The following is a 27,961-nucleotide window of genomic DNA, read 5'->3' as shown; positions in this document are numbered from 1 at the left end:
GATGATGTGGCAGCATGTGTGCATGTGCAGATGATGACATAACACCAGTATACAGCGGAGCAGCCCACGGCCATGCCAGTCGAGATGTGGACGTTACAGAGGAAAGTTCAGTGTGTTCTGTGGCTCGCTAAATTCGAATCTGTAACCAAAGTGCAACATAAATATCGGCATGTTTATTTATTTATTTATTTATTGTATTTTTCTGAAGTTGGAAACAGGGAGGCAGTCAGACTCCCGCATGGGCCTGACCAGATCCACCCGCTCTCCCACCAGGGGGCATCGCGCTGTTGCAACCAGAGCCATTCTAGCGCCTGAGGCAGAGGCCACAGAGTCATCTTCAGCGCCTGGGCCAACTTTGCTCCAATGGAGCCTTGGTTGCGGGAGGGGAAGACAGAGACAGAGACAGAGAGGAAGGAGAGGGGGAGGGCTGGAGAAGTAGATGGGCGCTTCTCCCGTGTGCCCTGGCTGGGAATCGAACCTGGGACTCCTGCACGCCAGGCCGACGCTCTACCACTGAGCCAAAAGGCCAGGGCCTATCAGCGCGTTTATAATGAAGCGCCACAACATTAATCACTTAAAACAGAGAATCACCGACGTTATTCACTCTGTTACACCAGATGTCCTTACCAGTGTGTGGCAAGAACTTCACTATTGTTTGGATGTGTATAGGGCAACAAATGGGGCCCACATCGAACTGCACTGAATAGGTATGAAACTGGGAGAGTTTTCCTTTTATTTGGTGCAGATTTCACATTTCTATCGTCTTTTGTTGCTTTCCTGTGACCGGTCAAAAGTGTACCATGACTTTATGGACACACTGTAGTTCCGGAGGAGAGCAGAGGGACATTTAAAAAAAACCACTTTCATTTGTATTGAGAAATGCGAAAATAAAATTGTCAATCTCTAAATTAAAAAAGACAAGAAAAATAGTTATGGTCCTAATGTAGAAGTGGGGTTGGGGACAAGGGAAATATAGGGCATTCATGAAGCCTCCAGAAAAAATTGCCACACTTATAATGCATAAAGATATGCCTGGCCTGTGGTGGTGCAGTGGATAAAGCGTTGACCTGGAATGCTGAGGTCCAGGTTCAAAACCCTGGGCTTGCCCGGTCAAGGCACATAAAGGAGTTGATGCTTCCTGCTCCTTCCCCATCCCCCTTCTATCTCTCCTCTCTCTCTCCAATTAAAAAAAAAAAAAAAAGACATCATTGGCTATTAGTTATAATAGCAGAATCAGGAAATATCTACATACCCGATGACTAAAGGTATAATATAGTGTATGTTCAACTCACAACATATAACCACACTCTACATTAAAAGCAAGACTATCTTGTACTTTTCTCTGGTCTTTCCTTCACCCTTGTACTGGCCATAGAAGAGTGGAAACCAGCATTCAACTGCTGTAGGCTGTGAGAAGGCACACATGGACTTTCCACAGCAACCAACCCGGCTGTTGCTACAGACAAGCCGTATCACCAAAGTGTTTCATCACATTCGTGTCTACAGTAGGTACAAACCTTGGATCTACAAATGAGATTCACAGGCAATAAGGTGAAAGCTTGTTAGCTTCACATAAAACATAGCAAAATTCAAGTTCTGTAGCAGTATATAGGTTTTGAAACTGATAATGCTTTCCAAGAAAACTGAATGTTCAGAGACAAAGAAAAATCACTCAGGGGAAAAATATAACTAAAGAACATTTATTTGTTTCTCACTGACTTTATCTTAGGACATAACTAAAACTGTGCCACCAATGGACTGGATTTAGCTCAGCGGTTCCTTGGAGTCAAATTTACTTGTTAAAATTATGCCACCACCCACCCCTCTTGAAGAAGGGTTAGTACAGTGAATGTTATAAAGCAGATACGCGCAGTTTTAAAAAGATTGGAACCAACATTAACTGACAAAAATTTCCTTCTAAATCATAACAATGTTTAAGTAGAAAAAAAAAAAAGGTGGTGGGGGAGGGAGGCAATGGGAGCTTCAGATTGAACAAGATCCTCACATTTCATCTAATACATTCAATCCTGGCTAGAATGAACCAAATGCATACAGGATATCTATAATACAAAACTTCCACTACAGATTGCTGTACATATCTGTGTTCCAAGCCCATCCCTAAACCCCTAATGCTTCCAACACAACTATTTCCCGGCTTGTTGGGCCTGCCGACGGAGGAGCACGTAGATCTTCTCTTTAATCCAGTCTTTATTATAAGGCTGGTATGTCTGGGTATCAGCTCGGTAACTGAGGAACAGAAAAGTAATAAGCAAAGTTACAGCGGTCAATTGTTACATTTAAAAAAAATCCCCAAACTATAGCTGCCCAACGATGGCACAAATACGTACATATTCATATATAAACTTGAGGTGATTACAATTTATATGGTTCCTTTAGTGATTAAAAACAAAACCCTGGCTAGGTAGTTCAGTTGGTTAGAGCGTCATCCTGATACGCCCAGGTTGTGGGTTCAATCCCTGGTTTGGTCAGAAACAAAAAAAAATCAACCAATGAATGCATAAATGGGTGCAACAAGCAGATGTCTAAAATCAATCAACAAACAATAAAAACCAGCAACACTAGTACCACAACTTCAAATTTGCTAAATTTATTCTGAATTAACTAAAAATACCTTTAAAAATATGTTACTGCCACAAAGATTTCCCCAAAGTATTAACAGAAGGAAATCTTAAAACCTACATTTTAGGGGCCCTGGCTGGTTGGCTCAGTGGTAGAGCATCGGCCTGGCGTGTAGGAGTCCCAGGTTCGATTCCCGGACAGGGCACACAGGAGAAGCGCCCATCTGCTTCTCCACCCCTCCCCCTCTCCTTCCTCTCTGTCTCTCTCTTCCCCTCCCGCAGCCAAGGCTCCACTGGAGCAAGGTTGGCCCGGGAACTGAGGATGGCTCTGTGGCCTCTGCCTCAGGCGCTAGAATGCCTCTGGTTGCAACAGAGCAACGCCCCAGATGGGCAGAGCATCACCCTCTGGTGGGTGTGCCGAGTGGATCCCGGTCGGGCGCATGCGGTAGTCTGATTGCCTCCCCGTTTCCAACTTCAGGAAAAAAAAAAAGTACATTTTAGGATTTGCTTTTCAAAATAAATAATGCTAGAGGACAATGGAGAAGTATTAGAAGATATAACAAGCTCCAAAATGGCTCTATCAGAAGATAAGGGTCAGGACTAGCATTAGCAATGAAACCCCAATGGGACTGACTCTAGGGTTTTAGGTACCTGAAGGTACCTTTAGAGAACTCAAAAAATAGAAACAGTCATCTGACCGACAACTGAAATCTAGCTGGGTAAGCAATGGAATTCATTTTGAGAATAAAAAAATTACACAAATATAAAGTATATCCCAGTGTTTCAAAAGCCATGTGCACTTTTGGTGGTGGTGCAGTGGATAAAGCATTGACCTGGGACTCTGAGGATCCAGGTTCAAAACCCTGAGGTCACCGGCTTGTGCTTGTAGACATGACCTCATGGTTGCTTGCTTGAGCTCAAGGTTGCTGGCTCAGCTGGAGTCCCCGGTCAAAGCACATATGAGAAGCAATCAATGAACAATTAAAGTGCTGCAACTATGAGTTGATGCTTCTTATCTCTCTCCCCTCCTATTTGCCTGTCACTCTCTTGCTGGGGGCAAATAAAAAGCCATCTGTACCATCTGGTGGAAACAATGCATGGCACCCAAGAGACAGCTTACCTAAAAACACCCCTAAAAACAACTACCAGGCCCTGGCCAGGTGGCTCAGCAGTAGGGCATCAACCTGGCGACCTGGTGTGTAGATGTCCTGGGTTTCATTCCCAGTCAGGGCACACAAGGTAAAGCAACCATCTGCTTCTCTATCACTACCCCCTCCCACCCCCACACGCCCCCAGCAATGGCTCGATTGGTTCAAGCATATTGATCCTGGGCGCTGAGTGGGCTCCATGGGGCCTCAGCCTCAGGAGCTAAAAATAGCTCAGATGCAAGTATGGCCCCAGATGGTTGCCCGGTGGATCTTGGTCTGGGCGCGTGCGGGAGTCTGTTTCTCTATTTCCCTTCCTTTCACTTGGAAAACAAGAAAAAAAAAACACCTTAGAGATACCCTAGGAATGCTATTTTCAACTGGTGTGCCACAAGATTTTTAAAACATGCAATACCTTACTATTTTTAGTCAGGAGCATGAATCTCTTTTCCCTTTGTCAAATAAAAAAGTGACAACAGCCAAAAACAAAAGTTGTCTGATGTGACTGAATAAAAATTACACCTATTATATATTTTTATTTTTAGTAATTTTCTGAAGTTGGAAACGGGGAGGCAGTCAGACAGACTCCTGCATGCGCCCAACCGGGATCCACCTGGCATGCCCACCAGGGGCAATGCTCTGCCCATCTGGGGCGTTGCTCTGTTGCAACCAGAGGCATTCTAGTGCCTGAGGCAGAGGCCACGGAGCCCATCCTCAGCGCCCGGGCAAACTTTGCTCCAATGGAGCCATGGCTGCGGGAGGGGAAGAGAGAGACAGAGAGGAAGGAGAAGGGGAGGGTGGAGAAGCAGATGGGCGCTTCTCCTGTGTGCCCTGGCCAGGAATCAAACCTGGGACTCCTGCACACCAGGCTGACGCTCTACCACTGAGCCAACCGGCCAGGGCCTACACCTATTATTTTTGTTAGATTGGCAAAAAAATTTGGGGGGGCTGCTGCAAAATTTTAGTAATTAGTTTATATGTGCCATGAGATAAACAAAGTTGAAAATTGCTGCCCTAGGAAAACAAAATATTTAATTTATCAATTATTGTTTCATTTTAGCCAGAAGTTTCATTTTTTACCTTAGCAAAAAATTATATAAATACCTATTAAGAAGTTGCCAGCTGCTGGGTATATACATAGCTTTAAGTGCTTATCTAAATCTACTCAATCTTTTTTACAACTCTGTGAGAGTAGATACAATTATTATCCCTTTATAAAGCAGGAAACAAGGTTTAAAGAAGTACAGTGACTTATTAGCTAAGTGACTTTGGGCAAGTAATAGAAACTTAAACACTCCTGAGCAAAGTCCTCACTGTAAACCACTGAGCTCCAATTTTTGGCAAGAGAAACAAACTCCAAAGGCAGTCATACTCTTCCCCTGAATGGCTTACTGAAAATGCACAAGCTTTCTACTTTTACAAAATGTTTAGCTAAATAAAAAGAAATATTTGGCTTTTTACTAATGTCCTTGTGTTACAATGAGAAAATTTAAAAAAGTAAACCAGTTTTCTTCGAATATCCTTTTTTCATACTTCCTAATTAAGTATTAATCAAGTCCACTTCATGGCATGGCAGAATAAACTACAATATTTATATAAACCATGAAAAAGAACTAATAAAGAAACAGAATTTTTCAGAATTACAATAGCTGGCTGGGACAATGTTATTTAGACCGCCCCACTCCCCAAGAACCCTGTGGTAGTGAACATTTAGGAATCCATCAATTTGCAGGCTATTTTCCAATTCAAGAAAAAGTAATAATGCTTTCTTTATTGAAAGCTGTGTGCTGATCGCTGTTAACTGGTGCTTGAAAACGAGACAATTAAATGTTAAGCTCGTTTAGAAAACCCCAAGCTGTTGGCACAGGTGGATCTTTCAGCCCAGTGCTCTGTTCAGTGAACGCAGGTTTACAGAGCAGAAGCTGTGGGACCCAGCAGTGCAATCAGCTAGTGTCTTCACTGCTCTCAGGGACCTTCCTAATTAGCAGCACCTCCTCATTACAATAACAAAAGATAAAAGCGACCCCTTTGTCTCTGAACAAACGAAAACAGCCTACATATTCAAAAGGCTGTTATTTTCATCTTATAAAAAGGCCCCTGATATCACCAAGTATACTTGATAGAAGCAACAGGTACACAATTTACAAGCCAAAACTGGCTCGATTCCTGGTCTAAGGAGTAAACAACAGTCCAAGTCACAGTCCCAGGATAAGGGGGAGAACAGGTGTGCTGTCACAAAAAGTGCCAGGACAATAGGCGAACTCTTCGAAAACAATCCCTGGGGTATTTCTACTGAATATTCAGGTAACAAAAGGGAAAGTTGTATGGGCAAAATGGTTCTAAATCTTAAATTTGATTCTGAAAAATTGCAGAGGTCAAAAAAGTTTCAACATCAGAGATGGAAACATAAGCTACAGTTCTAGTTTTTTTAGACAGAATAATACAAATAGTAGAAATCATTTTAGCATGCTAAATTTAATTTCTAGTTTACCCTTATACAAAATTAGAAATGTTAAGTTCTGTTGTTAATGACATAGAGTGTCTCTTAAAACCATTTTTACTTTGTGTAATTTTCATTGTCAAAAAACCCAACATAACACCTCTTTATTAACTAACAGTACAATTAACTCACTTGTGGTATTTGAAATTTATTATTGTAGTTGTGACAAATTTTAAGAAACCGATGGATCACTGTAATTAAAATCAAAACCCTGTGCTGACTTTGTTCATCTATTTAATAATGGAGTTCCTGCTATCCCGTCAATGCTGCTGTGCTACTAAGCAAGCACTGGCTCCTCACAGGTAGTCCTGTAAGGTAGATTTATCCAGATATTCCAAAAAGCAAATTGAGGATTAGCAATATTAAGCTAACTTGTCCAATACAGCCAGCAAGGGACAGAGCCAGCATTCAAACTCAGCTATGGCTAATTCTGAAACTCTATCTAGCTCCTAACCACAACCTTCCTTTCTTTTTATCTGTGACAGAGAGAGGACAAGATACAGACAGACAGGGAGAAAGATGAGAAGCATCAAGTCTTTGTGGAGGCACCTTAGTTGTTCATTGATTGCGTTCTCATATGTGCCTTGATGGGGGGGGGGGGGGCGCTCCAGCAGAGCCAGTGACCCCTTGCTCAAGCCAGCGACCATAGGGGGGGGAAGGGTCATATAAATAATCCCATGCTCAAGCCAGTGACCTGGCCTTCAAACTGGTGAGCCTGTGCTCAAGCTGGCGACCTTGGGGTTTTAAACCTGGGTCCTCTTGAGTCCCAGTCTAATGCTCTACCCACTGCATCACCAACTGGTCAGGCAACCACAACCTTTCTAAGTAAGTAACTAAAACATGATCCTTAGTTTTAAGTAACTCCCCATCTGTTGAGAATGAATACTATGTCCCAACAGCATCAGGATTAGATACATGGTATCTCATTAAGTGATTTTTATAAAATCAGAATAACAGTTCTTAAAAAAAAAAATAAGATCAGTAATTCATTTAAAAAGTGAAGTTAAGAGTATGCACATGAACATTGTAAAATTTAGCATGACATAGTCAGATTCTTTCCCTTTTGTCTAACCATCCTATCAATTCAGAACAATAGCTCTGTAATGTAAACAAAGAAAAAGGAAAATTACCAAGAATCTTAAAAAGCAATGTCTCAAATTATATGGGTGACATACATTTTTATACAGCCAGTATTTATTCAATATCCACTATGTGCCAGACACTATTCTAGGCACTGGGGATAAAGCAGTGGATAAAAACAAAGCACCCTGTTTCAGATTAAATTCTAGAAAGTAAATATGTGTTATCAGTGATTTCATATCCAGTAGATCAGTGGTCCCCAACCCTGGGGCCGCTATCGGTCCGTGGGCCATTTGGTATGGGTCCGCAGAGAAAGAATAAATAACTTACATTACTTTCGTTTTATTTACATTTAAGTCTTAACGATGCTTTATTTTATAAAATGACCAGAGTCCCTCTGTTACATCCGCCTAAGACTCACTCTTGACGCTTGTCTCGGTCACGTGATACATTTATTCGTCCCACCCTAAAGGCCGGTCCGTGGCCCAAAAACTGTTGGGGACCACTGCAATAGATGATTCAGCTGACATCTGGGCCTCTCAAATCCTTGAACTCACTTCTCCAATGATCTTGTCCCTTTCCCTTCCTTGGCTAGATCCTTATACCCTGTCATTACCAGCAACTTAATATCCCAAATTCAAGCATCTTATTCTTTGACCACTACCACTTCCCAGTAGCCCAAATTCAACAATCCTTGGACTCCACTGGGACCTCTGTCTCCTCTCCTCTCCATGCCACGCCACCCCAATGCCCACTAACATTTAAAGTTCATTCAGCCCCTTGCATATACCCCCAACTTTTAGCAATATATTTGCTAATTTTCTACCTGTAACCATCAGGTTAAGAGTGACTAGGAAAAAACCCATTATCACAATGACTTATTTCATTTTAAATGCATTTATCAGGTACCTCATAAACCATTTATTTCTTAATCCATTCACCTTCCTAGATTATTTACCTCTTTTAACAAACCTTCAACACTTCTTCCTACTTCTCCTTAACTCCAAATGGTGTCCTTGCATCCTATTTTCCTAAAATAGCTAAAACAATCAGAAAACAATTTCCCCAAACTTCTACATCTGCTTGTACTCCCTACTTTAGTGTTAATAAGCTGTCCAAGATCCTATCTAAAGTCATCAATTTCTTCCTCTCAACTAGGTCATATACCACCAACCTGCAAACTTAGCATTATTCCTACCTTATTTCTTCCTCCAGCTATAACCCCATTTCTTTGCTCTCCTCTTTGTTGACTGCGTATGATTCCTCTCTTCTCATTAGCATGACTGCAGCTATGTTGGCCTCTTATAGTTTCCTGACCTTTTTATATTAAAATTAGGACCTATGTATCTTTCACAACTAATATACATATTTACCTCTACCAGTGTCTGGCATAATTTTTCTTTTTAACTTTATTTATTCATTTTAGAGAGGAGAGAGAGAAAGAGAACAGGAAGCATCAACTCCAATTATGTGCCTTGACCAGGCAAGTCCAGGGTTTTGAACTGGCAATCTCAGCATTCCAGGTTGCCGCTTTATCCACTGTGCCACCACAGGTCAGGCAGGCATGATTTTTCTTAAGGTGAGGAGGGGAGATAGTGGGGAGAACTCTTGCATGCACCCCAATCAGGATCTACCCTGCAACCCCATCTGGGTAGGGTGTTCTCCAACAAAGCTATCCTCAGCGCTTAGGGCCACACTCAAACCAATAAGAGCCACTGGCTGCGGGAGGAAAAGAGGGAGAGAAGGGGATGGGGAGAAGCAGATGGCTGCTTCTCCTTCGTGCCCTGACTGAGAATTGAAGAAAAAATTTTATTTTGACAAATTTCTGAGAATAGAAAACATATAGGTTGCCTGGCCTGTGGTGGCGCAGTGGACAGAACATTGACTAGGAACACCGAGGTTGATGGTTTGAAACCCTGGGCTTGCCAGGTCAAGGCACATGCAACAAGCAAGAAGTAAACAACTGAAGTGAAGCAACTATGAGCTGATACTTCTCGCTCCACCCACCTCTCTCCTCTCTCTGTAAAATCAATAAAGTCTTTTAAAAAACAAAAAAATAAAAACCCCAAAATCATTAGGTCTAAAAGAATCTCATTCTAACATACCAAAATATATGTGGTTAACACTGGGTAAGATTAAAATTAAATTCCATTTCAGTCCTGCATATATTTACATTTTTAAAAATATCATGAAGAGTTAACTTTAATTTTAATTCAAAGCCAATTGTTTTAGGGACAAAGACTACAAGGAAAAAAAAAATCTAAGAAAAAAAAATTGTTTGGTTAAAGGAACAAAGAATCAAGGCTTTTTTTTTTTTTTTTTTGTATTTTTCTGAAGCTGGAAACAGGGAGAGACAGTCACAGACAGACTCCGCATGCGCCCGACCGGGATCCACCCGGCACGCCCACCAGGGGGCGATGCTCTGCCCTTCCGGGGAGTCGCTTTATTGCGACCAGAGCCACTCTAGCGCCTGGGGCAGAGGCCAAGGAGCCATCCCCAGTGCCCGGGCCATCCTTGCTCCAATGGAGCCTTGCTGCGGGAGGGGAAGAGAGCGACAGAGAGGAAGGAGAGGGGGAGGGGTGGAGAAGCAGATGGGCACCTCTCCCGTGCGCCCTGGCCAGGAATCGAACCCGGGACCCCTTGCATGCCAGGCCGACGCTCCACCACTGAGCCAACCGGCCAGGGCCAGAATCAGGGCTTTGAACTTCTTGGTTAGCTTCCTCTCTACATACTATCAATTAGCAAAGTTCTTTAGATTTTCCTGTGCCTTTATGTTGTCAACTTAATTTATGAGCCATATATATTTATTAATTTTTTTAAAAAAGAGAGAGGAAGGGGGAGAGTAACATTTTTATTTTGTTGTTCTACTTATTTATGCATTCCTTGGTTGACTCTTGTATGTCCTGACCAGGACTCGAACCTGCAACCTTAGTGTATCGGGACAATGCTCTGATCAACTGAGTTACCCGGCCAGGGCTGAACCATATGTACATAAAATACTAATGAATACCTAGTAGTCAAAACACAAAGATCGGTGTCAGGCACAGAGTGAGCTCCCAATACCAGAAATCGCCTCAAACAGATGAATAAACAATAGAAAAATACAACTTAAGACACATGATGGTAAATACTTACACAAGACAGCTGAGGTCTGCCAGATCATCAATAAAATCAAACAACTGGCTGATATCGTATGTGATAGAGGGGCTGTTGGGATTCATTCTCTTCAGATGTTCTTCATACATTTTACAAACGCCTAAGAGAAAGTAGGAGAAAACCAAGATCTTATGATTGCATAAACTTTGGATATGAGTAGTTTTATATGTTATCACAATATTTATTTTTATAAACTTGGGCTGGGAAAAGTAAGTTTATCACATTTGTTTTAATGCTACCACGAGTAATTTTATAAAAAAAATTTATAAATTCACCAAAATGTTGGTATTTTGTGCCTTAATAAAATAAAATGATTACTTTGAGCTATAGATGCTACAAGGACTTTAAAGACATGTTATATGATGGTTCAAACAAGTGAGTACATTGTTTATTGTATTTCAAACTTATATAGTAAAACATTATAAATATTCCTAAAGCCTCAGAGTAAAGAAAAACATCACACCAGAGAATGATGGATGACAAACTGGTGCTTTTCTATTGTTTTCAATTTTTATACACAAACAAAACCCACACGTCTTAGTCAGATAGCTCAGTTGTTTAGAACCTCATCTGGAAGCACAGAGGTTGCGGGTTCAATTCTGGATCAGGGCACATGCAGGAACAGATTGATGTTACTGTCTCTCTCTAAAATGAATAAACATTCAAAAACAAAAACAAAAAAAATTGGCACTGAGGAAGAGATTATAACAACACAGTATCTGATATCCCAAATATGGATTGAGAGACTTGACTCCCTCTCCTGTACCCCGTCAAACAGAGGTAATAAGTATCTTCATAGAGCTTTTGTGAAGATCTTGTGAAATAATGCATAAAAAGCACCAGCACATATAATAAGCATATAAATATTCAAATATATTAAGACAATAAAACAAGCAAAGTCACCAATAGCAAGCTTACACAAACATAATTGTGTAAAGAGGACATTACTTTTTTTACTCCTGTCTTGTTCCTACAAATGTAAGCAAAACCTTTTCAGTTCACTCCCACTTTAACACTTGCACTGACCTACAGCTAGCATCATACTGAATGGTGAAAGACTAGATACTTTCCTACTCAGATTAGGAAGAATACTAGACTATGTTTTTGCCACTTGTATTCAACTTTGTACTGGAGGTGCTGGCCAGGGTGATTTGGCAAGAAAAAGAAATAACAGGCAACTATCTCTATTCACAGATGACATGATCTGGTTTACAGAATATCCCAAGAAAGCCCCCCCCCCCCATTAATAAATGACTCAGTAAGATTGCAGAGTATAAGTCAATATACAAAATCAACTGAATTTCTCTGCCCTAACAATAACAATCTGATAAGGAAATTAAGAAAAGAGCTACATGTATAATAGCATAAAAAACCTCATAAATAAGTTTAATAAAAGCATAAAACATACACTATAAACTACAAAATGTCATTGAAAGATGTAAATATTGTGTGCACAGCTCAGGAGGAGACTTAACAAGAGATGACTAAACACTTATTAGAACTGGCAAAAGTCCTAAACATTAACAACGCCAAATGCTCCCAGGGAGGTAGAGCAATAGGAACTCTCATTTATTACTTGTAGGAATACACAATGATACAGCTATGTCTGAAGACAGTTTTAGTTTCTTACAAAGCTAATCATAGCCTTACCATAGGATCCAATAATACTCCTTGCTAACCCAAAGGAGTTGAAAACTTACACCCACACAAAAACTCACACACGAATTGTTTATAGCAGATTGATTCGTAATTGCCAAAACTTGAATGTCCTTCAATAGGTGAATGGATAACCAAACCAGGGTAAATCCCTACAATGGAATATTCTTCAGTGATAAAAAGAAAGGAGCTATCAGGCCATGAAAAGACATGTAGGAACCTTAAGAGCATATTGCTAGGTCCAAAAAAAAATCTGAAAAATGCACTTTATGTATAAATCCAACCATATCCTGGAAAAAGCAAAATTGTGAAGACATTAAAAAGACAGTGGTTGCCAGAGGTTTTGGGGGTGGGAGAAGAGGTGGAGCATGGGGCAGTAAAAGGCAGAAATAATTCATTAATGTATGCCAAAACCCATAGAATGTTCAAGGCAAAGAGTAAACACTAACATACTATAGACTTTAGTTAATGACAACATGTGTTGGTTCTACAATTTAACACTGTATATACATGAATACAGGATGTAAGTAACGGGGGAGGGAAGAAGGGATATGACGGAATTCTCTACGTTCTAACCAATTTCCCTATAAACCTAAACTACTGTAAAAAAGATAGATAAAATCTATTAATTTTTAAAAAGGAATGGGAGAAGAGGGAGAGCTCTGCTTTCCAGAGGAATATTAACTACTATAAGAGAGAAAAATAAGAAAATTACCATTTGGCAACCACCATGTGACAACTGATACAGTAATTCCATTTTAACTCTTTAAATGGAAAATACATCACCATTTCTATTTTTTTTAAAAAAGAGCTATTAAACCCTAAAAAGACATGGAAGAACCTTAAATGCACATTGCTAAATGGAAGAAGCCAGTCTGAAAGGATTACATACAGTAATGATTTCCAACTCCATGACATTCTGGAAAAGGCAAAACTACGGAGGCCCTAAGTCCCGACAACTGCTGTGGTAGGGGGTGGAGTGGAGAAGGGTAACTACGTGGAGCACAGGGAATTTTCAGGGCTGTGAAAATATCCTGTTGATACTGTAATGGTGGATATATGACATTATGCTTTTGTCAAAACCTACAGAACTGTACAAGACAAGAATAAATCCTAATGTAAACTATAGACTTTAACTAATAATACTAATAATGTATCAGCTGCCTGGGCCATGGTTGCACAGTGGATACCTGGAATGCTGAAGCTGCCTATCTGAAACCCTGGGCTTGCCCAGTCAAGGCACATACAAGCAATCAATGAACAACTGAAGTGAAGCAACTATGAGATGATACTTCTCCATCCCCACCCTTATACTCTCAGCAAAATCAATACTTAATACATAAAATCTTAAAAAAAAAGAAAAAGTATCAACACTGATTCATCAACTGTGAACAAACATACCACAACCAGGCCCTGGCCGGTTGGCTCGGCGGTGGAGCATTGGCCTGGCGTGCGGGGGACCCGGGTTCAATTCCTGGCCAGGGCACATGGGAGAAGTGACCATTTGTTTCTCCACCGCCCCCTCCCTTCCTCTCTGTCTCTCCCTTCCCCTCCCGCAGCCGAGGCTCCATTGGAGCAAGGATGGCCCGGGAGCTGGGGATGGCTCCTTAGCCTCTGCCCCAGGTGCTGGAGTGGCTCTGGTCGCGGCAGAGCGACGCCCCCTGGTGGGCAGAGCTTCGCCCCTGGTGGGCGTGCCGGGTGGATCCCGGTCGGGCGCATCCGGGAGTCTGTCTGACTGTCTCTCCCCGTTTCCAGCTTAAAAAAAGAAAAAAAAAAAAAAAAGAGAAAAGAAACATACCACAACCATACCAATACACGGTGTTATTATTATTAATACGGGAAACTATGTGGAGGGCGGAGAGAGGGAGTATATGGGAACTCCCTGTACTTCCTGTTTAGTTTTTCTGTAAACCTAAAACTAAAATTACAAAAAACATTAGGCTTCACTAGTATCAGTGAAGGTTAAAAGAGTACTGCAGAATCAAAAACCAAACATAATATAGGTAAGGCAACAGTCCACTGAGGTCGCACTTTAATGGAAAGCAAGAATGTCAGCAGAGAAAGGAACCTGAAAAGAGAAAAGAAGAAGGGTCTTGTTCTTTAAAAATCAAGAGCAGAACCTGACCTGTGGTGGCGCAGTAGATAAAGCATCGACCTGGAAATGCTGAGGTCGCCGGTTCGAAACCCTGGGCTTGCCTGGTCAAGGCACATATGGGGTTGATGCTTCCAGCTCCTCCCCCCTTCTCTCTCTGTGTCTCTCCTCTCTCTCTCTCTCTCTGTCTCTCTCTCTCCTCTCTAAAACGAATAAAAAAAAATAAAAAAAATCAAGAGCAGAACCTGACCAGGCAGTGGCGCAGTGGGTAGAGCATTGGACTGGGATGCAGAAGGACCCAGGTTCAAGATCCCAAGCCCGAGGTCGCCAGCTTGAGCGTGGGTTCGTCTGGTTTGAGCAAAGCTCACTAGCTTGGACCCAAGGTCACTGGCTGGAGCAAGGGGTCACTCAAGTCTGCTGTAGCCCCACGGTCAAGGCACATATGAGAAAGCAATCAATTAACAACTAAGGTGTTGCAACAAAAAAACTAATGATTGATGCTTCTCATCTCTCTCCGTTCCTGTCTGTCTGTCCGTATCTATCCCTCTCTCTGACTCTCTCTCTGTCTCTGTAAAATAAATAAAAAAAAAACCCCAAAACACACAAAAAAACCACCAATGTATATAAAAAAAAAAAATCAAGAGCAGAACCCTGACCTGTGGCACAGTGGATGGGGCGTCATCTCAAAGTGACGAGGTCACAGATTCAAGCCTGGGATCGCCATTGGCACAATCCAGGGATCACCAGATCGAACCAGAAGTCGTCGGTTCGAGCCCTGGTCAGGGCATGTATGAGAAGCAATCAATGGTTGCACAAACGTGTGAAACAAGTTGATGCCTCTCGCTCTCAAAAAAAAAAAAAAAAAAAAAAAAAAAAAAAAAAAAATCAGAGCAGAATTAGATGGCAACCAGGAAGGCACGATGCCAGCTACCCAGAAGCTGTCTCTAATCATTACAAGTGGCTTTTTTCCCCAAAGGTCTACCAGTTGTTGGCTTTAAATGAACAGATTTTAAGTAGAATCCAGTTAGCTTTGGACAGTAACAAATTCAGGGACATGCCTAGCAGCAAAAACAATGACTATAAAAATCTTTATAAGAATGCACAATTTGCTGAAAGGGTGTAGGGCATGCAACACTGGTTTACATGATGTAACGATTAAATATAAGGATGAATGCAATTGGTGATGACCTAATCTATGTTTTTTCATCCAATGGTTCAGAGTCAAGAAACATTAAGGGCCAAGAGTTCCCTTCAGGGTAGTGTCAGTTTACCAAATACACAACAAATTACACTGATTTGGTTCTGTCTGCCTTTACTCTCTAATTTTTCTTTTCTTTAAAAAGTATTTTCTTGTTAATTTTAGAGAGAGGGGGAAAGAGAGACAGGAACATAGATCTGTTCCTGTTATGTGCCCTGAGCAGGGATCAAACCAGGAACCTTTGCACTTCGGGATGCTGGTCTAACCAATGGAGCTATCCAGCCAGGGCCTGATTTTTATTTTCTAACGTTCCAAAATATCTACTTACTTCCCCCGATTAAATGAACAATCCAACAAATCTGGAGAATAAAGCAAACCCAGTTCCTAAATCAGACACATTCTGCTAGTGAATGTCAGGGAAAAAGATTTCTACGCCTTGATTGTTTAAACTTACCTTCCATGCATTCATTCACTGATTCATAATCGGCGTAAGTTCTGCCTTCTGGCCTCTTGGTAGGCTGTACCAGCAAAATGGTGTGAGACTGCAAAGGGAAGAATGTGATTTCAGTATAAGGTTCTAACTAATATTTGAGAAATTCATAGCATGATATAAAATCCTTTGTGGCAAATTTCACTATCTTCAATACTTACTGCTCAAAGACAAGGAAGAATTGAAAATGATTAAAAATTACTTAGAACAAACAAATGACCAGATTTACAAAACTGGAGTCAAAATGATTTTCAAGTGGCAGTGTTTTGTTACCAGTTAGTTTAAGGTCGTAATACCTCCCAAACCAGTTTTGGTCACTTTCTTCTTATTGGAGTTATTTGTGAAATCTTTTGGTTTTATTAAAAATCCAAATATATTTGTCTTAGTTTTTTCCTTCTTATGGACAAATTTTAGTCCTTGATTTCTTTATGGTCCTCTTTCTGGGGAGAATAACCAGTACAAAATATATGTTTAAAAAAATTTAAGTGTATAAAAATAAAATTAATATATACACTCAAAATTTAAGTACATTTAGACAAATACACATATGTCACAATAAAAAAGATTGTGAAACCTAATCAGGAAAAAAAATTAGGTAGAATTACCTTAATAAAATCTCTAGTCTCTGATTACCAAGAAGCTGTGATTTACTCCAGTAAATGTTAATCTGGCTCTGTTAACATTTTTTAAGCCTCACAAACACAAACCCTAAATTCTCAGTAATTCTGCAAAGAAAGAGATACTGCAATACATATACAATTTGCTCATTAGCTTTGAAAGAAATTGAAGCTTGTACCTTCAGAAAAGCAAAAGTATTTAAGACTTTTGAGCCAGTAATGAATTCTAACTTTTAATTATGTAAGGAATTGCCACTGGTATTTGTCCATTAAGAATGGATTGATATTGACTGCTGTCACTTTCTCAGATTTTAATGCAAGCATTTCAACACAATACCAAATAGTGACATAAAAGGCAGAGAAAGAAGACACTCGAGATAAAATGACTTGCCCAAGGTCATAGCTAGTTATGACAAAACAGGAACTGGCAATCCAGTTTTCTAATTACTAGTCTTCTTTGGGAGACTATGTTGAGTCAAATAGTGAAATATCTTAATACAGAAAAGTTCAACCTGATAAAACTGCCCTCTTAACAATAGTTGCATAACTTGGTAAGTTAACTGCAGCGACCATAAAACACAAGTTGAAAAAACCTCTTAACAGCCACGAGCATATCCTTTTTGTGAATTATTAAAAACAAACAAACACACAAACAAACAAAAAGCATCCACTCCAGTACTACCCGGGTCAGATTCTAAATAACCTGGACCCTCAGTTTCTCCATTTCCAAGAGAATGTAAAAACGGGTTTGAACAGGCTTGAGGGCTGAGAGTAACATCAAACCAGGCATGTAGCAGTCTTCGGAAAGAGAAAAAAGTTAGCTACATATTTTAAAAGGCAGAGCACAGAAAAAAATAGGGAATAGTTGCAAACGCACATTACAAAGCAAGGACGACCTTCCCCAGCCCACACCTTGGGTGCAATAAATGGAAACTGTTAGCTTTGGGAACAGGTTTTTAGGCATCCCCTCCACCATTGTTCCTACAGTAGGCTAGGGCGTTCAGAGGCAAGGAGCAGCAACCCCACGTGTGCCTCCACCAAGAAGCCAGCGGAGAAAACGCATCCCTGGCACAGCACGCCCCGCCCAAGCCAGCAGGCGGGCGCGCAACCGTGGGGCGGACCCGGGCTCCGGGGCCTACTGCCAGGCCCAGCGTCCCAGCGGCGGGAAGAGTCGACCCACAAGCCGGAGGGCCGGGGAGCAGCCCACTCGTGCTAGATGATGGCTTGGGTAAAAGATGTACGGGGCAGGGGTCACCCGGAGGCGGAGGGTTCGGGGAGCCGCTCAGGCCTTTCTCACCATCGCGCCAAACTCTTTCGCTGCAGCCACCGCCAACAGTGCCGCCACACACGAGCTTAGCCACACGCAGCCAACAACCAACCCCCGCGAGAGGAGCCGCCGGAAATCGCCGGAAGTCGTCAGAAGCGCACCGTCAAAGAGCCTATTTTATACCATAGAGGTTCACATATTTCCGGCAGCTAGAGCAGATTCCGACTCTATCTCAGCCATCTTGGATAAGGGCTCCGAGATGCACAGGGAATCTTCCGGAACGTGAAAAAGAATTATTTTTTCAAAACTCTGTCTTCCCTACTGTCGTTGTTAGACACACGACTAACGTGGCCACCGATGTAGACAGTGACACAAGTCATCTTTCGTTAGCTCTATTCAAAACTGGCGGCAGTATAAGAATCCCGGGCCATAGGTCAGTTGTCACCCGGAAGTACCCTTTTAAAGGAGGGGGCGGTGAAGCAATCCGGAAGTGGATGTAATGAAGGGGTGCCACTTGGCGGCCATGGCTGCTGTAGTATTGGTGGCTTCGGGTCAAAGCCCAGCGGAGTGGAGTGATATGGGCAGCACCGGGTATAGGGCAGAGACAGCTTTCTATCGGATTTGCTGCTGAACCCCTAAGGCCCATCGTTAGAGACTTACAGGACTTACAGGACTCCTTTCCTCATTCTAGACTCGGAGGAGAGTTTGCCGGGACTGGTAGGCTGGTCCCAGCCTGGGGAGATCACCGACAGGGTGCCCCAAAAAGCTAGGGGTGTCGGGAGAACGAACAAATGCGCTTTGGTTTTCCTCCTTTTCTTCCTGCCATCTGCAACGTTGTCTGTGGAAAGAGTGGGCCCGTTGTGCCACCCTCATCCGACCATTGAAGAAATCTCTCATTCGCGTATTTGCCCATTGACTTACCATTTCTGGTAACCCACCGGAATCCAGTGACTAGCATCTGAAAATCCAGGGTTTGGGGGACCTAAGATTACTGAAAGTTCTCACTGGTGCTAATATCAGCAAAAAGGGGAGGTTTTCAGGTACGTTCTAGAGAAAGGTGCCCCGTGAACACATCTGCTGGTGGGGAGGACGAAAGAACTGGAAAATCCCTCTTGTTCTCTTGGAATCACCACACGCATTTAAGAACCTTTTGAATTAACCGAAAATTTGGCGGTGGTGGATGAGAAAAGGAGGGCAGAATGGATGATTTCATCTCTATTAGTCTGCTGTCTCTGGCTATGTTGGTGGGATGTTACGTGGCTGGAATCATTCCGTTGGCTGTTAATTTCTCGGAGGTAAGAAATTTGCAATTTTTTGTCAGTTGTCAGGCTGGCTGGTAGAAAGTAGTTGTAAAGGAAAGCTGCTTCCCCAGTTAATCTCAGCTAAAGGTCTTATTTAGGAATACTATCATTTAAAAAGGTGCACAACGTTTAATAGTAGAAACAAACCTAATATTAAGCATTAGAATTTTTGGCTGGGCAGATCCACTGCAGATCCTGGAAAACTTGGAACTCCTTGAAATTGCATACAAAAATTTGGAGCTCAGTGCATTTATTTTCCTGGAAAAGTTTCAAGGAGTGAAGGTTCTGGATTGCTATCAAGAACTGTAAATGGTAAATGTTATTTGTTTGTGTGAGTTAAAATCAGTATAACTTCTCTTTTTCAGGAAATCAAGCATAGAGTTTTTTTGGGGGGAGGAGGGAGAAAGGTAGTTTTTTATACCTGTATTAGAATGAAGTAAGGAAAAATAAAAAAACTTAAATTGTTCTTAGTTCACATTTCCTTTTAAAGAAGAAAGGCTTTGAAATGGATATTCAAAGTTTTCAAATCTATTTGCTTAGAGGTGGAATTTTTGTTAATATGTTTTGACATTTTGGTTAATTGTCATTACTTGACCAAATGTTGACTAAAGGGAAAGAAAGATAGATGAAAGAATTGTTCAGTGAAAATGGAGATAGGTTTTTCAGGTCATAAAAAGTGCAGAACAGGCACAGTGCTCAAAGATTTAGGGAGAAAAATGCTACTTTGGGGGAATAGAATTTCATGAGTACGACCTGGGGCTCAGTAAAATGGGCCCTAGTTTTACTGCCAGCCCTGAAAGTGCTTTCGCTGGACACAGGAAAGGGGAATGGCCTTAAATAGAAAGGAAAAGTATAAGCGAGGTGTTAGGTAGGCCTTTAAACAGCCTGTGGACAGGAAAGAAGGTGAGACTGGGCACTTGGAGTTTGAGACGTAGTTAAGCCCACATCCTGGTGGAAAGGAGCCTTGAATTGCTGCAGCTCCTTTTCATTTCCTTTTTGTGTCTGTAGCCCTCAGTATTGAGTACTAGCATTGAACTAAATATGTTTGAGCACATACATTGCCTAACTTCATATTGAACACTCAGCAATGTACAGATGAGGAAACTGAGATTCAGATTATGTAATTTGGAATTCATGAAGTGTGTTAGAATCAGAGCTAGGTTTTTGTTTGTTTACTTTTGTATTGAATTTATTGAGGTGACATTGGTTAATAAAATTATGTAAGTTTCAGGTATACAATTCTATAATACATCATCTATGTATTGTATTGTGTGTTCACCATCCGGAGTCAAGACTCTTTCCAGATCTGTTTTTTTAAATCTGGGTTTTTCTGATTTAGAGCAGTTTTTAACCATTGTCCATTGTGGGAAATGTGGCCTATATACCAAATTGAGCCTGTAGACTTATTTTGTTAGATTAGCAGTGTTTAATATTACAATTGTTTTATTGTCTGTATTTCCTCAAGGCAACAGCTGGCTAGAGCTGAGTAGCAGTAGATTGTCGCTGTACTCCTTAGCTGTGAAGCCTACTCATTTCAGCTACCTGCCTGCCCAGTACTTTGTGAGCCTGCTGTTCTTTCCTGTCACATAAACCATATGTTCTTATAACTACATTAGAATTGAATTGACATTAATAGGGTTGACATTTGTGAACTTAAGTTGGTTTGTATATTTAAAAACTTATTGAAGTGACATTTATCAAGAATTATAATTCAAGTAAGAAGCTGGTAAAACTTCTTATTTCTATATGTACTATACTTAGTACTTTTACAATTTCAATATTTTCTTGAACTATCTTGGGTGACTTTTGCAATATGCAGATAACTATTTTCTTTTTCATTGAAAGGAAATGTGTACCTGAGTGGTGTAATTAACCAGGCCACTAATAAAGATAATTAGTATGTTATGTCATTCTAAATTGGTGGTCATGTGGTCTTTTGCAACTGTAAGCCTTCAACTTCTATAAATCAGCATTTATAATATCTTTATTATTACAGCAGGAACAATGCATTTATGGGCTGTTAGAATAAGATGAGAGTTATGTATAAGTCAGAGACATTTTAGAATTTAACATTTTTTTGAGAGAAAGACAGGAAAGAAGCATCAACCTGTAGCTGCAACACTTTTTAGTTGTTCATTGATTGCTTCTCGTATGTGCCTTGATAGGATGGTGGGGGGAGTCTCTAGCTTAGCCAATAACATCTTGCTCAAGCCAGCGACCTTGGCCTTAGGGCAGTGACCTTGGGAATGAGTCTGTGATCCCATACTCAGCGACCCTGAACTTAAGCTGGCGACCTGGGGTTTTGAATTTGGGATCTCAGTGTCCCAGGTGGATACTATGCACTGTGCCACCACTGGTCAGGCTAACTGGTGTTTCCTATTCTACAAGCTAAGTATTTTTTTCATGTAAATTATACTAGTATTATTGAGCAAAGTATTATGAAACTAGTGATATGATAAATTTGTAAAAATAAACTTAATTCAGTCTGATCTGCAGTGGCACAGTGGTTAAAGCGTTAACCTGGAACGCTGAGGTCACTGGTTCAAAACCCTGGTCAAAGCACATACAGGAAGCAACTACTACGAGTTGATGCTTCCTGCTTCTTCCTCTCTTTCTCTCCCTTTCTTTCTCTGTCTCTCCTCTTTCTAAAAATCAATACATAAAATCTAATAAGTAAATAAACTTCATTCATGAGGGCTGGGAAGCACAATTTCTACCCTTAGAAAATAGCTCCCCATATTCCTACTTTGTCATAGAGACTATTATTATAAATAGGAAGACCAATAAACCTAATGTATTTTACAATTCACTTTCTTTTTTTTCTTTGAACCAATCCCCCCTGGTTGGTTTTTTTGTTTGTTTTTTTTTTAGGTTTTTTATTTATTTTTATTTATTTATTTTACAGAGACAGAGTGAATCAGAGAGAGGGATAGACAGGGACAGACAGACAGGAATGGAGAGAGATGAGAGCATCAATTATTAGTTTTTCATTGCGCGTTGCAACACCTTAGTTGTTCATTGATTGCTCTCCCACATGTGCCTTGACCCTGGGCCTTCAGCAGATGGAGTAACCCCTTGCTGGAGCCAGCGACCTTGGGTTCAAGCTGGTGGGCCCCTGCTCAAACCAGATGAGCCCGCGCTCAAGTTGGCAACCTCGGGGTCTCGAACCTGGGTCCTCCGCATCCCAGTCCGATGCTCTATCCACTGCGCCACTGCCTGGTAAGGCCCCCCTGGTTTTTTAAAAACAATTTAATTTATTGGGGTGGCACTGGTTAACATAATTATACAGGTTTCAGGTGCCCACTTCTACGATACATCTCTGTACACTGTATTGTGTGTTCATTCCCCTAAGTCAAATCTTCATCCATCACCATTTATCCCCCTATACCAGGGGTCCCCAAACTTTTTACACAGGGGGCCAGTTCACTGTCCCTCAGACCGTTGGAGGGCCGGACTGTAAAAAAAACTATGAACAGCCTGACCAAGCGGTGGTGCAGTGGATAGAGCGTCGGACTGGGATGCTGAGGACCCAGGTTCAAGATCCCGAGGTTGCCAGCTTGAGCGTGGGCTCATCTGGTTTGAGCAAAAAGCTCACCAGCTTGGACCCAAGGTCGCTGGCTCAAGCAAGGGGTTACTCGGTCTGCTGAAGGCCCACGGTCAAGGCACATATGAGAAAGCAATCAATGGACAACTAAGGTGTCGCACGCGCAATGAAAAACTAATGATTGATGCTTCTCATCTCTCCGTTCCTGTCTGTTTGTCCCTGTCTATCCCTCACTCTGACACTCTGTCTCTGTAAAAAAAAAAAAAAAAAAAAAAGAATAAAATTAAAAACCAAAAAAAAAAAAGCTTTGAACAAATCCCTATGCACACTGCACATATTTTAAAGTAAAAAAACAAAACGAGAACAAATACAGTATTTAAAATAAAGAACAAGTAAATTTAAATCAACAAACTGACCAATATTTCAATGGGAACTATGCTCCTCTCACTGACCACCAATGAAAGAGGTGCCCCTTCCGGAAGTGCGGTTGGGGCCGGATAAATGGCCTCAGGGGGCCACAGTTTGGGGACCCCTGCCCTATACTCTCCTCCACCTCCCCAGCTCACTTTCGTGTACATGAAAAGATACACTTTTTATTCGTGTTCTTAATATAGCTGCTGCCTTGTCATTCAATACCTTTTTCTTCAGTATGTCAGCAGGAATAAAAGATCAATGAAATCATTAATTATGGCAGGACTGATATTTAGAAATGAGTTAAAAATCAAATAGTCTGAAATTGCTGTAGCAGTGATGTCTCCCTGCCATATCTGACTATCAAGAGGTTTTTGACATTGATTTCTCTTAATTTTCTCCAATATTCCTTGCTCCCAAAACAACTTTCTTGATGCTTTTGTACCATCTTCCTTGACTTTTGACCTGATGACTGTACCTTAATGCATAAATGATTTCTAAAACAAAGGAAAAAGAATCTCTTACTCTCCAATACATTTATAAGTAACTGCGATGCTCAAGGTGCTCCCTTCCTGCCCTGGTTGGATGGCTCGGTTGGTTGGAACATCGTCCCAAAGTGCATAGGTTGCTGGTATGATCCCTGGTCAGGGCATATACAGGAACAGATTGATGTTCCTGTCTCTCTTTATCTCTCTCTCTCTTTCCCTTTCTTTCTCTCTAAAATCAATAAAATAAACAGTTTTTAAAAATTAAAAAAAAAAAAAAGATATTCTCTTCCTCAGCATATGGGACGCAGAAAAACTAAGCTTGTAAAGGAGACCAGAGCTTGCTTTACACAGATGAGGTCCTATCTGCTAAAGGAGTTGGACACCTAGTTTAGCACTATCTTATGATTTTTAGATTCAGTTGTCAGTGAGCAGTTTTCTTTGTCTCTGAATAGAAATAAATACTACATGTGTTGGTTGAGAGAGCCTATAACTTAACATTTCCTAGTATAAACCCAGCTTAGCAGGTACTCTGATTGATGATTGAAGTTAAGATATAAACTACAGCCTAAATAGGATTTTAGATCGATTGTCTGAGCGTGGTTATTTACCTGAGCATGACTTCTTTTTGTTACAGAGCTGGTAACAGAGAGCAAGCTGTGTTTGTATCAGAGTTCTAGGGCAATGTTCCTCAAACTGTTTGGTGAAAGACCAGTTTTTGTTTAATTTCCACTTCATTTAAGACCTAGTATATTTGTAGAAATGAAGTGCTAAGGCCCGGACGGATGGCTCAGTTGTTTGGAGCATCCTCCTGACCGGCATTGTTGCAGGTTAGGTCCCTGGCAGGGGCGCATGTGGGATTCAGCCAGTGAGTGAATGCATGGGTGGGTGGAGCAGCCCCTCAATGTTTCTCTTTCTTTCTCTCTCCCTCCCTACGTCTCTGCCTCTCTCTTTAATCAGTACATTTTTAAAACTTAAAATAAAATGGCCTGACCAGCGGTGGCATAGTGGATAGAGTGTCAGCCTCCGGTGCAGAGGACCCAGGTTTGAAGCCCCGAGGTTGCCGGCTTGAGCGCGGGCTCATAGACATAACTCCATGGTCGCTGGCTCGGCTGGAGTGCCCGCCCCCTCCTGTCAAGGCACATATGAGAAAGCAATCAAGTGAACAACTAAGGAGCTGCAACCACGAGCTGATGCTTCTCATCTCTCTCCCTTTCTGTCTGTCTGTCCCTATCTGTCCCTCTCTCTGTGTCTCTGTCTCTCTCGTTAAAAAAATAAAATGAAATGAAACACTAAGGAAATGAAGTGAAAAAAAACATACAAAACACAGGTCCAAATGTAATGTTATTAAGTTGAAGAGATACAATTACTCCTTTAATTATAATGCTCACATTGCTACAAAAAAATTTTTTTTTGACAGAGTCAGAGAGAGAGTGAGAAAGAGGGACAGATAGGGACAGACAAAAAGGGAGAGAGATGAGAAGCATCAGCTCCTAGTTGTGGCACCTTAGTTGTTCACTGATTGCTTGTTCATGATTGCTTTCTCATATGTGTCTTGATAGGGGTGGGGGGCTACAGCAGAGCAAGTGATCCCTTGCTCAAGCCAGCAACCTTTGGGCTCAAGCCAGCAACCATGGGGTCATGTCTATGAGCCCACGCTCAAGCCAGTGACCCTGCGCTCAAGCTGGTGAGCCCATGCTCAAGCTGGTGACCTCGGGATTTCAAACCTGGGTTCTCCACGTTCCAGTCTGATGCTGTATCCAGTGTGCCACTGCCTGGTTAGGCGCTATAAAATTTTTTGAAGGCTTTCTTTCATTTTGTATATACTTTTCTCATTGCAGACTACTTTGGATTATAATGCCACATTTTTCTTTTATTTTTATTATTATTATTATTTTTTATTTTTTTCCTTAAGTTGGAAATGGGGAGGCAGTCAGACAGACTCCCGCATGCGCCCTACCGGGATCCACCCGGCATGCCCACCAGGGGGCGGTGCTCTGCCCATCTTGGGGCATCGCTCTGCCGCAATCAGAGCCATTCTAGCGCCTGAGGCAGAGGCCACAGAGCCATCCTCAGCACCCGGGCAAACTTTGCTCCAATGGAGCCTTGGCTGCGGGAGGGGAAGAGAGAGACAGAGAGGAAGGAGAGGGGGAGGTGTGGAGAAGCAGATGGGTGCTTCTCCTGTGTGCCCTGGCCAGGAATCGAACCCAGGACCCCTGCACGCCAGGCCGACGCTCTACCATTGAGCCAACCGGCCAGGGCCAATGCCACATTTTTCATGTGTTAAAACAGTATAAATCCATAGGTATGCAGTGAAAGTGATTAATAATGCACTACTTTCAAAAGGAATTGTTCGAGCCTGACCGGGCGGTGACGCAGTGGATAGAGCATCAGTCTAGGATGCAGAGGACCCAGGTTCGAGACCCCGAGGTCGCCAGCTTGAGCGCGGGGTTATCTGGTTTGAGCAAAAGCTCACCAGCTTGGACCCAAGGTAGCTGGCTCGAGCAAGGGGTTACTTGGTCTGCTAAAGTTCTGCCCGTGGTCAAGGCACATATGAGAAAGCAATCAATGAACAACTAAGGTCTCGCAACGAAAAACTGATGATTGATGCTTCTCATCTCTCTCTCTCCGTTCCTGTCTGTCTGTCCCTGTCTATCCTCTCTGACTCTATGTCCCTATAAAAAAAAATTTAAAAAAAGGAATTGTTCAAGACAGATAGTATAGTTCAAAATCAGTGTTACTACTTGAGTAAGCTGTTTAATATCCAACTCTGTTCTGTCAGATGACCTTATAGGATTGTTTTGAGGAAATAATGAAATAATACAAGTACAGGGCTTAACATTGTATTTAGAACATAAGGAGTTTTGGAAACTTTGATGATTAGTCTCAGAACTGATAATGAAAACTTTTCAAGATTTTCATTTTTATAACTTTGTTCTAAATTTTACATATATATATATTTGTTTTTAATTAATTTTTTTTTGAGAAGAGAGAAAAGAGAGTGAAGCATCAACTCATTGTTCCACTTAGTTGTATCTTCAATTGCTTCTCAATATGTGCCTTGCCTGGGGCCGAACCCGTGACCTGGGAGGATGGGTCAAGCACTGAACAAGCTCAAACCAATGACTTCTTGATTGAATCAGCAACCTTGGGAGTGAGCAACCCAGGCTCAAACCAGGGACCTTGGTGCACGAGGTGATGCTTTCTGCACTGTGCCACTGGCCAGGACCTAAATTATAATTTTTTTTTATATATAAGGTCTACTGGAAAGTTCTGTCCATTTCTATCACTACAAGTTTCGACACGTAAGCACGTTTATTTGGCGCATGTGTGCCTCTCTATTTTTATCACTTAATGTATACATACTGACGTAGCAAATTAACTAAAACAAAGTTGATTCATGTTAGTCTTATGTGTGAAGCGATAGTGTACCCTTGGCTACTGATAAAGTTCATTTACGCCACTGTAATTTTTATGAATTTCAACAAGGAAGAAATGCTACAGAAGCATGTCTGTTGCATCCACCATATTCCCCAGACTTAGCACCCTGCGACTATACTTGTTTTTGTCCTTACAAAATTTTTTGAAGGGCAAAAAATTCAAAATGAAGAAGATATCAAACAAGCACTGGTTCAGTTTTTCGCATCAAAAGATAAAACATTTTTCAAAAATGGGATATACAAATTGCCCTCATGCTGGCAAGAAATCATTAATAATAGCAATTATTTAATAAAGTTTATTGACGGTAAGAAAAATTTGTATTTTGTTTTATTCCAAAAACGGACAGAACTTTCCGGTAGACCTTATATAATATTTGTGGGGTTTTTGTATTTTTTTTAAAGACTTTATACACTTTAGAAAGGAGAGAGTGAGAAAGAGAGAAAGGGGAGGAGCAGGCATCATCAATTCCCATATGTGCCTTGACCAGGCAAGCCCAGGGTTTCAAACCTGTGACCTCAGTGTTCCAGGTCAATGGCTTTATCCATTGCGCCACCACAGGTCAGGCTAAATTATAATTTTTAAACCTTTTATTGTGTAACAGAGTCTAATTAATGGGAAACCACCACTCTCTTTTTTTTTTTTATTTCTCTGAAGCTGGAAACTGGGAGAGACAGTCAGACAGACTCCCGCATGCGCCCGACCGGGATCCACCCGGCACGCCCACCAGGGGCGACGGTCTGCCCACCAAGGGGCGATGCTCTGCCCCTCTGGGGCGTTGCTCCCGCGACCAGAGCCACTCTAGTGCCTGGGGCAGAGGCCAAGGAGCCATCCCCAGCGCCCGGGCCATCCCCACTCCAATGGAGCCTTGGCTGCGGGAGGGGAAGAGAGAGACAGAGAGGAAGGAGGGGGAACGAGGGGGGGGGTGGAGAAGCAAATGGGCGCCTCTCCCATGCGCCCTGGCCAGGATTCGAACCCGGGTCCCCCGCACGCCAGGCCGAC

The 27,961-nt window shown here is 41.7% G+C and overlaps 2 protein-coding genes across 2 annotated transcripts in view; one reads left to right on the top strand and one right to left on the bottom strand.

Annotated features, from left to right (window-relative positions):
• Positions 1-1,679: 1,679 nt before the first annotated feature.
• Positions 1,680-17,934, bottom strand: ERH (ERH mRNA splicing and mitosis factor). The gene is made up of 4 exons (XM_066388396.1): positions 17,811-17,934; positions 15,861-15,948; positions 10,440-10,560; positions 1,680-2,247 (listed from the first exon to the last, which is right to left on the bottom strand). The coding sequence occupies exons 1-4, from the start codon at positions 17,811-17,813 to the stop codon at positions 2,145-2,147; spliced, it is 315 nt and encodes a 104-aa protein (XP_066244493.1). The 5' UTR covers positions 17,814-17,934; the 3' UTR covers positions 1,680-2,144.
• Positions 17,935-18,258: 324 nt separating this feature from the next.
• Positions 18,259-27,961, top strand: part of SLC39A9 (solute carrier family 39 member 9) — a 62,727-nt gene continuing 53,024 nt past the window's right edge. Inside the window, exon 1 of the mRNA XM_066388391.1 lies at positions 18,259-19,075. Coding sequence (XP_066244488.1) covers positions 18,980-19,075 — 96 coding nt within the window. The 5' untranslated portion in view covers positions 18,259-18,979. The remainder of the gene's footprint in view (positions 19,076-27,961) is intronic.

Source organism: Saccopteryx leptura, chromosome 6, assembly GCF_036850995.1.
Source record: "Saccopteryx leptura isolate mSacLep1 chromosome 6, mSacLep1_pri_phased_curated, whole genome shotgun sequence".
NCBI lineage: Eukaryota > Metazoa > Chordata > Mammalia > Chiroptera > Emballonuridae > Saccopteryx > Saccopteryx leptura.
This window is presented reverse-complemented; position numbering and strand designations above follow the sequence as displayed.

What these genes read in the sequence shown, in the direction of transcription:
- ERH (XM_066388396.1), bottom strand. An exon ending in AGTGAATGAATGCATGGAAG is followed by an intron (nt 10,561 to 15,860) that starts GTAAGTTTAAAC and finishes ACTTTCTCTTAG; the next exon opens with GCGTTTGTAAAATGTATGAA. An exon ending in GCAGACCTCAGCTGTCTTGT is followed by an intron (nt 2,248 to 10,439) that starts GTAAGTATTTAC and finishes TCTGTTCCTCAG; the next exon opens with TTACCGAGCTGATACCCAGA.